At 37.6% G+C, this 14,541-nt stretch overlaps 1 protein-coding gene across 1 annotated transcript; it reads left to right on the top strand.

The window, feature by feature from the left end:
• Positions 1-6,760: 6,760 nt before the first annotated feature.
• Positions 6,761-12,850, top strand: LOC128237496 (zinc finger protein 721-like). The gene is made up of 5 exons (XM_052953076.1): positions 6,761-6,893; positions 8,578-8,697; positions 9,413-9,569; positions 10,066-10,569; positions 11,536-12,850. Exons 2-5 carry the CDS (start codon positions 8,596-8,598, stop codon positions 12,120-12,122), a joined length of 1,350 nt encoding a protein of 449 aa, XP_052809036.1. The 5' UTR covers positions 6,761-6,893; positions 8,578-8,595; the 3' UTR covers positions 12,123-12,850.
• The last annotated feature ends 1,691 nt before the right edge of the window (positions 12,851-14,541 follow it).

Below are 14,541 nucleotides of genomic sequence, written 5' to 3'. Positions count from 1 at the left end.
ATAACAAACAAGCTATTATTAAACACCGATAAAATGCGCTGACAAAAATCTCACTCCTAAATAGTTTTACGCTTTAACAACAAAATAATAAATCTGGTCGAGTTTTGTTTCTCATGACAAACAAACAATGTCATGTTGTTGTTTTTCCTTTTTATAAACTCTTGATAAAAACACAACTTGGTTGCAAGTTTGCAAACATATACGAACAAAATGTTAAACTTCAAATACAAAACTTATTATAACTATGATGATTTGAAAGTTCTGGTCTTGGAGCAGATAAATGCTGATATCTGCTGGGTTCCTTACCCATTGTCCAAAAAAACTAAGTCAGTCCAATATTTCGAGATACACGTCCACTCCGAAGGCAAAGTCAGATCATTGGGGCATGTGATGACATGATGATTCTTGTGTTAATCACAAAGAATGTTCCAATCCAAGGTGCGCTCGTTGGAAACACCGTCGACTTCCTTCACAATATTCCCAAGCTTTAGGATGGTGTTAAGTGATCCGTGATAAATATTCCTATGAAATACTATATATATATTAGGGTTTTGTACTGCATCATAGATTTCAGCAACACGCAACACACATATTGGTATATTATGGCCAGTATTAAAGCTGCACTCTCACAGATTGAACGTTTTGACAACTTTTTTTTAATTTTTTGACTTGGAACGAGCCAATTTATTCAAAATTGCATGGAAACCAGTTATATAGGTTATATAAGACTGCTGACAAAATTCAGATCGCAGATTTTCATATTTAAGTTCAAAAACTGATGATTTATGCATTTTTCTTAAACCGTTAGTAATTTTGGAACAGAAATATGAAAATCTGCGATCTTATATTTTGTCAGCATTCATATATCAGTAGCTTGCAGATATTTACACAAAAATTGGCTCATTCCAAGACAAAAAAAAAAAAAAATTGTCAACACGGTACATCTGTGAGAGTGCAGCTTTAAGTCGTCACGGTCAGCTGGGAACTTTTGCCCTTGAACACGACCAAATTCTTATTGAAGGACATACTCGACACCATTCTATATGACAAGATCATCACATATCCTATCACTGAAAAACTCACGACCAACATTATCTGTTCTATATCTATGGAACGGACTATAGATAAACTGACCACGTGATTGGCCAGAGCCCGCGGAGCCCGGCACGCTCCAGCGTCAGTCATTAACTATAGCTCGATAGGATAACATGCAACTGTAGATTGTGTATTAAACTGTTAAATAGACATAGCCTTTTGTACTTGCCTTCACCCTTGTGTTGACTTTACATTAGCACTACTACAAATATAAAACATGATGTCAGAAAATAGACGAATTACGTAGTCCTGTGACAGTGATCTTGACATTATTGGACTTAATTCATAACAGCGAAATATGGATATGTCAGGAATTACACCTCCGTGCATGGATTGGGACAGTACAAACCTCCCGGAGGCGTGGGAAAGGTTCAAGCGACACGTGGAACTCATCTTCACTGGACCTTTGAGCTCCAAATCAGAGATAGAGAAAGTGTCATATCTTCTCTTGTGGATAGGCGACAAAGGCCGCGACGTTCATCAAGCGTGGACTCTGACTGAAGCCGAGAAAAAGAGCCTGAAATCCATTTACAAGAAATTTCAAGCTCACGTCCAGCCAAAACTCAACCCAATTTTCGCGCGCTTCAGATTCTACAACGAAGTTCAAGGAGCTGACACTATCGACAAATTTGTCACTCGACTACGACTACGCTCACGTGACTGTAAGTTCAACGCAAACGAAGACGAAATGATCAGAGACAGGATCGTTTTCGGCACGAACAATTCAAGAATAAAGGAAAAACTCATCAATGAAGGAGAGAAGCTAACGCTTGACAAAGCACTCCAGATAGCTCAAAGCTTTGAGTACTGCCAGACTCAAATGGCAACCATGAATTTGACGTCAACGCAAACGGACACACCGCCAGTCACCCCAACACCCGTGGACGCCATACACAGACGTAACGGACGTAAGCCACCGCCAGACAACCACCAACAGCAGCGCCAACCACCACAGCAGCGCCAACAACAACGTTCATATCAACGATATGAGAAATCATGTGACAATTGCGGACGAGTGCACGGACCTACCAAAACTCAGTGCCCAGCATTTGGCAAATTGTGTAACAAGTGCCAAAAACAAAATCATTTTGGACATATGTGCAGAAGTAACCAGAATTACCACAAATCTGTACATGACATTGACGCTAGTGCTGTAGACGGTGCATGTGGATATTCATGTGACACACCGGAATACTACATCGACATGGTAAGCACACGTTCTTTATCACTATCACCAGACCGTGCCTTCGTTCCCATCACTCTTGGTCATAGCAAAGTACCAATACATTTCAAAATTGATACAGGCAGTGAATGCAACATAGTTTCACATGAAACGTTCAAACGCCTAAAATTAAGTGCCCCTCTCGAGCCCCCCGACAGCAAACTGACCTCTTACTCAGGCGACCTTCTCAAGGTTCTTGGAAAAGTGAGTCTTCCCTGCTGCCATAAATCTGATACAATCATGGCTACAATCTATGTTGTTGAGAATCGTGCCCCTCCATTGTTAGGACTCAGATCATCACTAGAGTTGAATTTGATCAAGCTGACCTACTCTGTAGAAAACTCCCCCAAAGAGCCCCAAGTACTGACTAGGGATTCTGTAATGTCTGAATACAAAGAGCTTTTCCAGGGAGTTGGGGAAATTCCAGGGTTTGCGAAATTACACCTTAAGGAAAATGCAGTCCCCGTTGTGAACCCCCCGCGAAAAGTGCCCGAAGCTCTTAAACCACGACTTAAGGACGAACTCGACCGCATGGTCAAAGACGGAATTGTCACTAAGGTCACCGAACCCACTGACTGGGTAAATTCGATAGTTTTGGTAGAAAAGCCAAAGACAGGTAAACTTAGGGTTTGCATTGACCCAAAGGCTCTAAATGACTCAATCCGTAGACCGCATTACCCAATGCCGACTTTAGACGACGTGACGTCAGAGCTATGTGGGGCTACACATTTCAGTATTCTAGATATTACGCATGCGTATTGGAGTGTCAAACTAGATCACGAGTCTTCCCTACTTACAACGTTCAGTACGCCTTTTGGCAGATATAGATACCTAAGGCTCCCATTTGGCATCACATCTTCAGGCGACATATTTCAGCAGAAATGCAATGAAATCTTTGAAAACTTGCCCGGAATTCATGCCATAGTAGACGACATTTTGATACATGGTCGCTCACGGTCAGAACACGACGAAAATTTGCGAAAAGCGCTCAATAGAGCACACGAAATAGGCATTAAATTTAATCCCGACAAATGCGTTATCGGAGCGACAGAAGTCCCTTTCTTTAGTCACGTCATTTCTAGTCATGGCCTCAAACCCGACAATGCCAAAATAGACGCCATTGTGAAACTCAAAACGCCGGACTCCCGCGCAGAGTTAGAAACATTCCTCGGCATGGTCAATTACTTGGCCAAATTCGCGCCAAAACTCGCCGAAACCACATCCCCTCTCCGGAGCCTCTTGCAGAAAGATATCGAGTTCTTTTGGGATGAGCCGCAGACACGCGCGTTCGAAAAGGTCAAGGAGACGATAACAAGCTCACCCGTTCTAGGTTACTTTGACCCAAAGAAGCCCTTAGTCTTAGAATGTGACGCATCACAAAACGGGCTCGGATGCTCCTTATGGCAGGACGGTAGGCCCATAGCATACGCTTCAAAAAGCTTAACTAATACTGAGAAAATGTACGCAAACATTGAACGCGAACTCCTTGCAATCGTGTTTGGTTGTAAGCGATTCCATCAGTTTACGTATGGTAGACACGTAATAGTTCACAGTGACCACCGACCGATTTCTGCAATAATGAAAAAAACCCTGTCGGCAGCCCCTCCCAGGCTTCAGAGATTGCTGCTATCTCTGCAAAAGTATGACGTAACAGTAGAACACGTACGCGGAAAGGACATTCCCGTTTCTGATTACTTGTCAAGGCACTCAGTAAATGAAACTTACCCGACACTGATTGAAGGTTTGGACACACACGTCCATTCGGTTAAAAGACAGCTTCTTGTAACCGACTCACGACTTGAAAAAATAAGACAGGCTATTAGAGACGATCATGACATGAAAGTATTGAAACGGACTATACTACAAGGTTGGCCGGAATCGCGGTCAGACTGCGAGTCCGCGGTAACCGATTTCTGGAATCACCGGGACGAATTGTCATTCGAAGATGAACTATTTTTCAGAGGTCAAACACTCCTCATTCCAAAATCCCTGCAAGTAGAAATGGTTAAACAGGTTCACACAGGTCACCTAGGTGTAACCAAGACTTTACAGCGCGCCAAAGACTGTTTGTTTTGGCCTGGCATGCAAAGGCAGATCACAGAACACGTGTTGCAATGCCCTATATGTTTGACTCACAGAGATTCAAATACGAAAGAACCCATGATCTCTCTAGAATTCCCAGACAGACCGTACCAAGTTTTGTCAACAGACTTGTTTCATTTGGACGGCAGAGACTATCTACTTACGATTGATCATTATTCAAGATTTTTTGAAGTTGACCATTTGACAAATACACGATCTAGTACGATTGTTCACAAACTGCAGGCACATTTTGCTCGCAATGGAATTTGCGATGTTTTACATAGTGATAATGGGCCTCAATTTTCGAGCTCAGAATTCGCTGATTTTGCAAAATCATGGAATTTCAAACATCAAACGTCTTCACCTCTTCATCCCCAGGGTAACTGCTTGGCTGAACGCGGAGTAGGTATTGCGAAGAAAATTATGAAAAAAGCAAGAGATAGTGGTCAAAATGTATACCTTGCTTTATTAGAATATAGAAATACGCCACTAGATTGTGGATACACCCCTGTTCAACTACTTTGTAGTCGCAGAACCAAATCAGTTTTGCCAATCACAAACAAAGCTCTATTGCCCCAAATAGTGAATGCTAGCAAGGTGAAACAGACGGCTATTCATACAAAATCGAAGCAAAAGCAGCATCACGATTCATCATCAAGGCAATTAAAGCCCATATCCATTAATGACTCTGTTAGAGTTCAAACAGGAAAAATTTGGGTTCCTGCAAAAGTCGCGCAACAAAATGGACCGAGGTCATTCACTGTACAAACACGAGATGGAAAAATTTACCGCCGAAATCGCAAAGTTCTACATAAAACAAATGAAATTGTGTCAGACATCCTGCCTTTAGATTACAACATTTCGGCTAGCTCTCCGATTTCCCCAGATGCGCCCCAGTCGGTCAGCTCAGGTCAAATTCCGACTTCAAGCAATTCAAACAGTGAATCAGGCTCCCCTTATGTAACACGGTCTGGCAGATTTGTGAGAAGGAATGTGCGCAACTATGATCAGAACTGGGTTAACCACTAATCAGCGATCAAATGCTGATAAGCACATTTTCCTTTACCTGTGCTTTGAACAATGTAGGAGCAGTGGTTAACTAGCACGATTTATTGTTTTTACATGTAATGTATACAACTAATCCACATTGGTATTAGCATCTCATTTTGTAATGCAATAACTTCTTTTATTCCAGAACGAGGAAGATGTTCTATATCTATGGAACGGACTATAGATAGACTGACCACGTGATTGGCCAGAGCCCGCGGAGCCCGGCACGCTCCAGCGTCAGTCATTAACTATAGCTCGATAGGATAACATGCAACTGTAGATTGTGTATTAAACTGTTAAATAGACATAGCCTTTTGTACTTGCCTTCACCCTTGTGTTGACTTTACATTAGCACTACTACAAATATAAAACATTATCTTGTAATAGTTCTACAAAAAGTGAGCAAGTTCAATCTGCGCGCAAGATTGGGTAAATGCCGATTCTTCGAGCGTAGTTAACATTATGTAGGCACGTTATCGCGCAAAATGGTCTCCATAAATCACAAGACACTTGTGGACGCTGCTATACACTATAATGAAACGCAGCTAAGAGCATGGCTCGGGATCGCTAACAACCTTTTAACATTCGCCCCTGCCTCAGAACCGAAATTTAAATGGTTTCAAAAGTTGACAGGGTGCTCCCCAAAGATAATTTATACAATTTCCGTTATTTGTCAGAAATTATACATTTATCTAGAGAGTATTCATGAATAAGTTATTACTTTTTCTCCGATATTGGCATAAAAGTAAACTTGGGCGATTTTAAACCCGGTAACTAAACTCAGTTCGGTAACTTTTGTGCGAAATAAGTCATGGACATTGATTCACACGCTTTCAGTTTAATAATATTCTATTGCATATTTATAAACATTATTACAATTGTCGAAATATTTACATACATGTATATATAGAAAAGTTTGAAATAAATGTTATCAAAGTTGTATGCAAAAGGGTCGGGCCACAAGTTATCAACAACATTAGTTACGGCCCTCCCCTTAACGCTTTCACGGAAGAATGTGCAATAATGATTGAAAAAATATAATCATTCAACGTAAACACGTAAAAGAAATAAAAACCGAACAAATAAAAGTGCGCTTTTATAATTCATCATTCTCATTCATGAAAGGTTTGATAATGATAAACGTTACGGTGTGGAACACATAGCATCATCGCTCTGGTGAACGAGAATGTATTTCATTGAAATACCCTAATTTCAAGATATTATCGTTTGAGACGAGATCTACCAATGATGGCACATTTAAAATTTTGACAACAATACTTTTAGTCGTTAAACTATCCGAATTGTTTTTTTTGTCTGTTTTTCGGACAAAGGTCTAGTAACTTAAGTACTTAAGTAAGGCAACTTTTTAAACAAATTAAAGAAAGGAGATCGGTGTTCTTTGCTTAAGAGTTTCTAAGTGAAACCAACCGGTTTATTTATTTGAGTGAGTAATGAAGCGATCGTAATCATTTGTTGAGATAGACATTTCTAATGATATTAAGATTGTGTAAACCAGCCATAATACTGTATAGATACAAACTAACTGCCAAAATCACGGTGCATATCCATATCGGTACCCTCTTTGCGAAATCTTCTGAAACGGTACCCTATTTCCACATGCACCTGTCCGTCTCTGCTGAAAACAAATTGGCGATGGACAACAAGCTGGTAAATGTTCATTCAACTGATGAAAGGAGGGATGTCATGTGCAAAAGAAGTATACCACGGAACACTAGAATGTTATAGCTATGTCTTATTTAGTAATGTGCCCATTTTTCAATTACTGCAACTCCACAATAAGCTACACAATATCGATATGTCTTACCTCGCCCACCGCCTCTGCATGTTCTGCGGGCTTAAATGAACCACTGGTTTGATTATGTACACCCCATACACATAACATGTATTCATTTATATATCATATTCATACAAATGGCAATTAACAGTCTAAAATATGCAGTAGATTCATAAAAAACACCCTACTTTCGGTTTTGCAGCGATTATTTATATCACAGGTATTTGGGTTCTGTGTGGATTGAGAATTTTCTGTATATAAAAGACCAGTGGACCCCTTCAGGGTCAGGCATGCTTTTCTCTGAAGGAATCTGTTGGCCTTGTTTGAAGTCGCACGTTACAATATAAATATTCAAATATTAACTTCACAAAACTGATTCATTTTTATTAAATTCATTATTTTTTTACTTATAAAACAGTATGTACAAATTGTTGTTCCTTGATGTTCTTTAACTTTTTGAGGTGAAAGTATACTATGTGCATAAACTAACAAAAATGTTTTTGTTTGTTTATAGCCTTGTATTTCCTGCCATAAATTTGCTGTACATCTGTGATACACAAAGTTTATAAAACCATTGTTCCAGGAGTAGATCATGGATAGCAGTAGATCTCAGACTGTCATGATTGTTGCTTTATAAGTTTTTTTAGAAGAAAAGTTTCAAGTGCCTGTTTATTTGACCAGTCAAAAAACAATACTTTCTTCATATTTTCAATCAGTGCCCTAAATTAAGATTACACTCTCGGTTTTTGTTGCAACAATATAGGGTTTAAAAAAGGTTTAGAGAAGTAATTTAGACATGCATACAGATAAATTGGTTTCCATCACTTAAACATAATGAGATTTCAACAATATTTTCTTAAATAAATGACACTGGAATTTACTATTTATTTATTTTTACTATTCAAGCAGAAAATAATCAAACAAAATCATGTCGCTTATATTTTTGTCAATGCTTTGAAGAATAAAATTGATGAATAGGATTACTGTAATTAGTTACTTTATACATAAGATATGTTTTACCCTTGCACACCTTTGTACCTCAGAACTCTAAATGTAAAATTTAACTCTTGTATTGTTTAACCAATAATTTTTACAGCATGCTTTATATAAATGTGAAGCTCTTTCTGAGTTTTGATAGGAGCATCTCTTTAGCTTACAGGCTGGGTCACTACCAATATCAGTGTAAGCAGAAATTCTTTAGCTACTATTTCACTTGTGCCTGGATTTGTTAAAAAGAAATCAAGGTCTTAGTTATGAATGGGAAAACAAATCTCTCTGAAAAAGTCACTGGTTTGTTTAGTTATACTAACTATTATTGTTTTGTTTTTTTCAGATATTCGTACATGCAGCCATGGCATCCCGAAAGGCACCAGTTGACATGTACACGGTGTCCCAGGTCCCTGGCTACAAAACTGTGATGAGAGCGGTTCTAAAGGCGCAAATACATCATCTGGTATGGGACCATTAGGCTGCTCTTTTTTTTGCAATAACTTAGAAATAGCTGAACTGGAAAATTTGGATTCATGATTTAGAGCCAACTTCACTACAGTGAACAGTCATTGTATTGAAACATCTTATCTGAAACAAGAACTACCAGTTTCACTATATATGCTTCATTGGAATCTTTTCCCTACTTTAATATTCTCTTCAAAGTTTGGGCTATTTTTATACCAAAGCCAAGTCTTATTCTTTGAACTTTTTAAAGTCTGGGCCGTGGAGCCGACCTCATATTGTTTATCGTAAATTTGTATATCATTATTGTTCATGAAATATGTACTACTATATAACTATATGTCAAATAACTCAACATGATATTATATATACCATGTGTTTATGGTTAGAATCGGATAATTCCCTTTGATTGAATTGCACTGAAGCTCCACAGCATGTTCTATACAAGGTAACAAAGTCTTGGCTTCAAGATAATTGCATAAATTTCCCTAACCAGAAAGAAGATGCACTTGAAACTTAAACAAACAACTTGGAAAAAATAAAATCTGTAGAGACAGTTTGCAACACTAGTTTTTGTTTTTTCGTTTCCACAACTGTTTTTTATTTATCCAACTTATTAAAATATAACCTTAAGATCTTCATTGAAATAGTTTCTAGAAGTCAAAATAAGACTTTTCATATATTTTAAATAATCTGCTCTTGCTTGCTACTTTCAGATTGTACAGCTATCCGAGATTGGGGGTGAAGATTCTGTCCTTCTTACAGCCAGTGTGGAGAATGGTACACTTACTCATCTTGGCTCAGATGTTGCTGAAAGCTTTGTTGAAGACCATGACAATCTTAAGACAGAGTTTCTGGACCATTGTATACAAGGTGGGCAAGAGTTAAGCAATTTAGCTTGTCTGTTGTTTTTTCTAAGAAAAGAACATAGTTTAGCAAGGCTTTGATGTTCGCCACGATATTCGCATGAATTGGCTGCAATTTTCTCATGAATTTGGGGGCAATAGTCACATTAAATTGACAGCAAAATTCACATGAAACATTTAATACATGCTTCTTAACGATATAGGCACACTGTTACATGTAGCAAGGCATATGACTCTAGCTAAATTGATATATAATTTTCTTGAGTTATGCCCCTTGGCATCCTCTTGAAAATCTCTTGCTTTCTAAATTTTTCTAGTGTGGTAAACCACTGATTTGCGCTCTGTATTCTTTTATATAACTCAATGATATTTTAAATGTAAGTCATGTATATATTTTTTAAAGCAGATCTATTTTACTGTTAACAAAATTTCAAAAAAGGATGCCAAATCAGATTTAATATTTATTTAATTATATAATTTGCTACATTCATCATATTTTGCAGCTCAAAAAAAGAGGCCCTATACCAGTAAACTGCGCACCAACATTGGACTGAGATCAAAATCACAGGCAATAAAACTGACTTCCGGTGAGAGGACAAATAATAAGAGGTACGCACCTTACAACTACCGTCCAGACGGAACGTGTCTCGCAAAAGTGAAAGGTACTGCAAAGGGAAGCATGTCAAATAGATCAAAGACAAATGCTGAATGTCCTAATGATGACAAGGCAACTGCAGTCAAAGGCATAAAGATGGGGAATATTGGAGAGGATGATCAGTCAGGTGACACAGATAAGGAACATGTTAGCGGAGACAGTGATGATGACTTTGGTGATGAAGATAATGGTATAAAGACTGAGCCAAGTAGTGAGATCGACAACATTGGTTCTGAAATGGATGTAAACACTGATGATGCAGCAAATAATGTTACAGGAGACACACTAGATGATTCCAAATCATGGGACGAAGATGCTGGTGAAGAGGAGTTTAGGGAGCCTCCTAAAAAGAGTAATGTTTGTGTTGTAAATCTTATGTAAGAACATATGTGGCCTGTTGTTGGATTTTGTCCAGTAACTTGGTTTGTTGGGTTTTAATTTTTTTATAGAATCTACAGACAAAGAGAGCAGTTGTTGTATGACAGATATCCAATGTCATCATCAGAGCAATGCAAAAACTTTTGCAAGAAGGTACAAAACTGAAAAAAAAAATCTCCGCAGATATATTATGAATGACAGACAACATTTTCCTCTCATGCTGTCAGATCACTCTTATGCAACTATTTCTAGAGTTATGCCCCTTTTTTGAACAAATTTGAAACCAAAATTGTAGATGAATTAGAGAATGTTACACATGGGTACATGCCAGAAAGAGACTTTGTTTTTAGCATTACAATTTTTAATAGATCGACACAAAAAAGTGTGATAATTTTCGCTTTTTCAGATAATGTACTTGCAAGTTACATATGTAAATGCTTTTAAAACAAAGATTGGTGAAATTTTTATCATTCCTAAGTCCTGGTGGCATCTTGCAGTATTTATTACTCTTGTGATAGCTCTAGTTTGTGGAAGTATATTTCTTCAGCTGTCACGAATAAGCCAATTTTTACAGAGTAAGCTTTAATGAAACATAATTTATTCTCTTAAAGAACTGACAGATTTAAAAATCATCTATCACTTCGGGAAAAAATGTTGCTGAATTTACTTAGACTTGGCGTCGTCGTGGGTATCATCTTCCTTCATGAGCAAAAAGTTGACACTTTGTTTTATTAAAAAAGGTTCAAGTTATTACGGTAAAATTTCAATTGGTACAGATGTTGTTGAAGATAGCACACACATGTACAGCAAGTTCCATAACTCTCGCTTGAATAATTGTTGAGTTATACCCCCTTTTTTACTGAAAAATTAAATAAGAGTGTAGGTGTTGGCTCCTGCGTATTCTTGTTAAATCCTATTTTACAGTATTTTTATTTTTCAGTAACAAAATGCCATGTTTGTGGGGAAGAGTTCTCTGTGGACGCACATCTGAAATCGCACTTCACCATGTACCATCCAGACTTGCAGCCTTACAAATGCGAGATTTGTGGTACCTGCATTTGCTCGAAACGAGATTTGGAACGACACATGAACGTTCATTCTGACTTGCGACCTTTTCAGTGCTCAGTTTGTGGAAAAGGGTTTCGACACTCAAGAAACCTTAAAGATCATGAGTTTATACACACTGGACTTAAACCCTTTAAATGTGAGGTCTGCAAGCGCCGTTTTAGAAATAAACATGTTCTCAAATCACATTCATATATACATACTGGTGAAAAACCATTTATATGCCAAGTGTGTGGCAATTGTTTCAGGACATCAGGTGATATGAAAGCTCATTCAGTTGTGCATTCGTCAGAGAAGCCATTCGAATGTCATCGGTGTGAGAAAGCCTTCAAAAGACAATCTCACCTTCGCAAACATCTGAAGAATCATCCTAATACAGTCACAGTGATGGAAGAGGTCGTATATGAGGGCATATGTGAATCTCCAAATGAGGCTGAAAAAGTAGTGGTTACATACAGTTAGAATGTTTTAGCTTCAGCCATCAACTTAGTATGAGGATAGAGGACCATTTGGAGATTATGCAGGTTGTTTTATGTGTTTGTTGGTTAAAACATGTGGTTAGTCCATTAGGAAATTCCCTGTATATGCATTGTTCATGAATTTCTATGTACATGGACATTCAATTGATGGTAACATGCCATTGTGTATAAATAAACTTTGTGCCTTATGTGTGTTGTTAACTTTCATGTCTTTTAAGGGGTACAATATAGGCTGATATAGGCAAAAAATATAAAAAATAATAATAATTTGACTTGAATGACCAAATACAGCAAAGCATAGGATTTGAGTACAGATAAAACAATAAATGATACTGGCCATTTAGCTGCCAATTTAAAAAAAAAAAACATTCCTAAAGGCTAATAATTTGTTTAATGTACTCATATCATATGCTATGTTAAAATATGAAGTTTGTTTGCATCATACTATACTTTGCCCCTTAGATACTCTGGAAGTTACATCCACACGCTTTTTATCTGCAGTACTACATGTACATGTAATTACAAAATTTGTTATACAACAGTTTTAACTATACTTCTTTTATTTATACATACTTGTCATATGGGCAGATCATAAAATAGTTTATCTTCATACATTAACAAAGCTGTTTTTTACATTGTTAATTTTAACAATAAGATCTTAATATTTTTAAATTCTTATTTTTTACCAGAGTGCATTTCTGTATGATTTTATTAAATTTCTTATACCTAAAATGGGCATTACCTCAATCTTACCCCCAAAAAACAAAGTTGATGCTCAATACCCGAAGCGGTCTATTCATTCATGTCATGTGATTGTGTATAGAGTTTTATATAGGCGCAGAAAACATGAAAGCACATATTAACCTTCAATGAATACATTGTCTGATAACTTGACATTTTAAGCTCGTCTGAGCAAGCTATGGTGGAAGTTGGATTGTCTGTCGTGTATTATCTGTGCGTTGACAAGAATTGGCTTGTTTGAGCTCTAGAAGCCACAAGTTACGACCAATGAAATAAACAATTATTCTTACGATGGATACCGTGTTTAATTTGAAAGAAAAGTGCAGAAAACACAGTATTTCTACCTTATGAGACAATAGTTGATCACTATAAATCTTTTAGGACCCACCAGTCATTAATTATTGGTGTGTTTTTAGCTACTAGATACACAGTTACAATCTTGTTATCAGAAATTAATATATTATTATATAGTAGTTTAAGGTTTATCACTCAAATCTTATGTTTGTCTCACATGTGATATTTAACACAAGTGTCACTTTAAAAAAAAATGATACCATGGTACCGTATGTGGTAATAAAAAAGCAGTCATATGACCGATACCTTGAAAATATATTGGATATCTCAAACTGTGACAATTTGGAACCTGGAGTTCAGAGCAAATTCTCTACTAAAAAGTTGTACAATCTAATAAAGAACTCCAAGCAAGACTCACAAGTATCTTCCCCACTTATGGATAGTACAACTGGCACTTTGAAAACAGACAACACTGCCAAGGCTAACATCCTCAACAAACAGTTCCAATCTGTTTTCTCTCCAGCTTCCCCATTGTCTCTAAAACAGTTATGTCTTCAAAACCTCCGTCGCCTAAACCCCCTGCAGTTTTGTAAGTACACCCCCATGAAGGACATAGTTGTTGACAAAAATGGGGTTCTAAAACTTCTCAAAAACCTTAACACTGGGAAGGCCTCTGGCCCTGACCTCCTTAAACCTGTTGTCTTAAAAGAACTAAGCCATGAAATTGCTGATGTTGTGTCAGTCTTATTCCAAAAGTCCTTGTCTTCTGGAAAAATCCCATCTGATTGGACTTCTGCATTTGTTTGCCCTCTTTTTAAGAAGGGAGACATCACTGACCCAGCAAATTACCGCCCAATTTCTTTGACCTGTATCTTATGCAAAACTCTCGAACATATAGTTGCGTCTGCCCTATCTTCTCACTTTACAGAAAACAAAATTCTTTACGACCTCCAGCATGGGTTCCGAGAACTGCGTTCTTGTGAAACGCAGCTTCTTCAATTGACAGACTTTCTTGTTAATAATCTGGCAAAAGGGAAACAGACAGATCTGATATTGCTAGACTTTTCGAAAGCTTTCGATAAAGTTAACCATCTTAAACTTCTATATACACTTCAGGAACATGGTGTTTCATCCCAGATTCTTAATTGGACTAGATCTTTTCTTATTGGTAGAAACCAAACAGTTGTCCTAGAGGGCGATCAATCAAGAGCAGTACCAGTCACTTCAGGTGTGCCCCAAGGCTCTGTCCTTGGGCCCCTCTGCTTTCTGATCTATATAAATACACTTCCCCTTACAGTACAATCCCAAATACGACTTTTTGCCGATGATACGGCAGTTTATCTTACAATAAATTCACTGTCTGACTC

Source organism: Mya arenaria, chromosome 6 (assembly GCF_026914265.1).
Source record: "Mya arenaria isolate MELC-2E11 chromosome 6, ASM2691426v1".
Taxonomy (NCBI): domain Eukaryota; kingdom Metazoa; phylum Mollusca; class Bivalvia; order Myida; family Myidae; genus Mya; species Mya arenaria.
The sequence above is the reverse complement of the archived record's forward strand: the minus strand, read 5'-3'. Positions and strand labels throughout refer to the sequence as shown.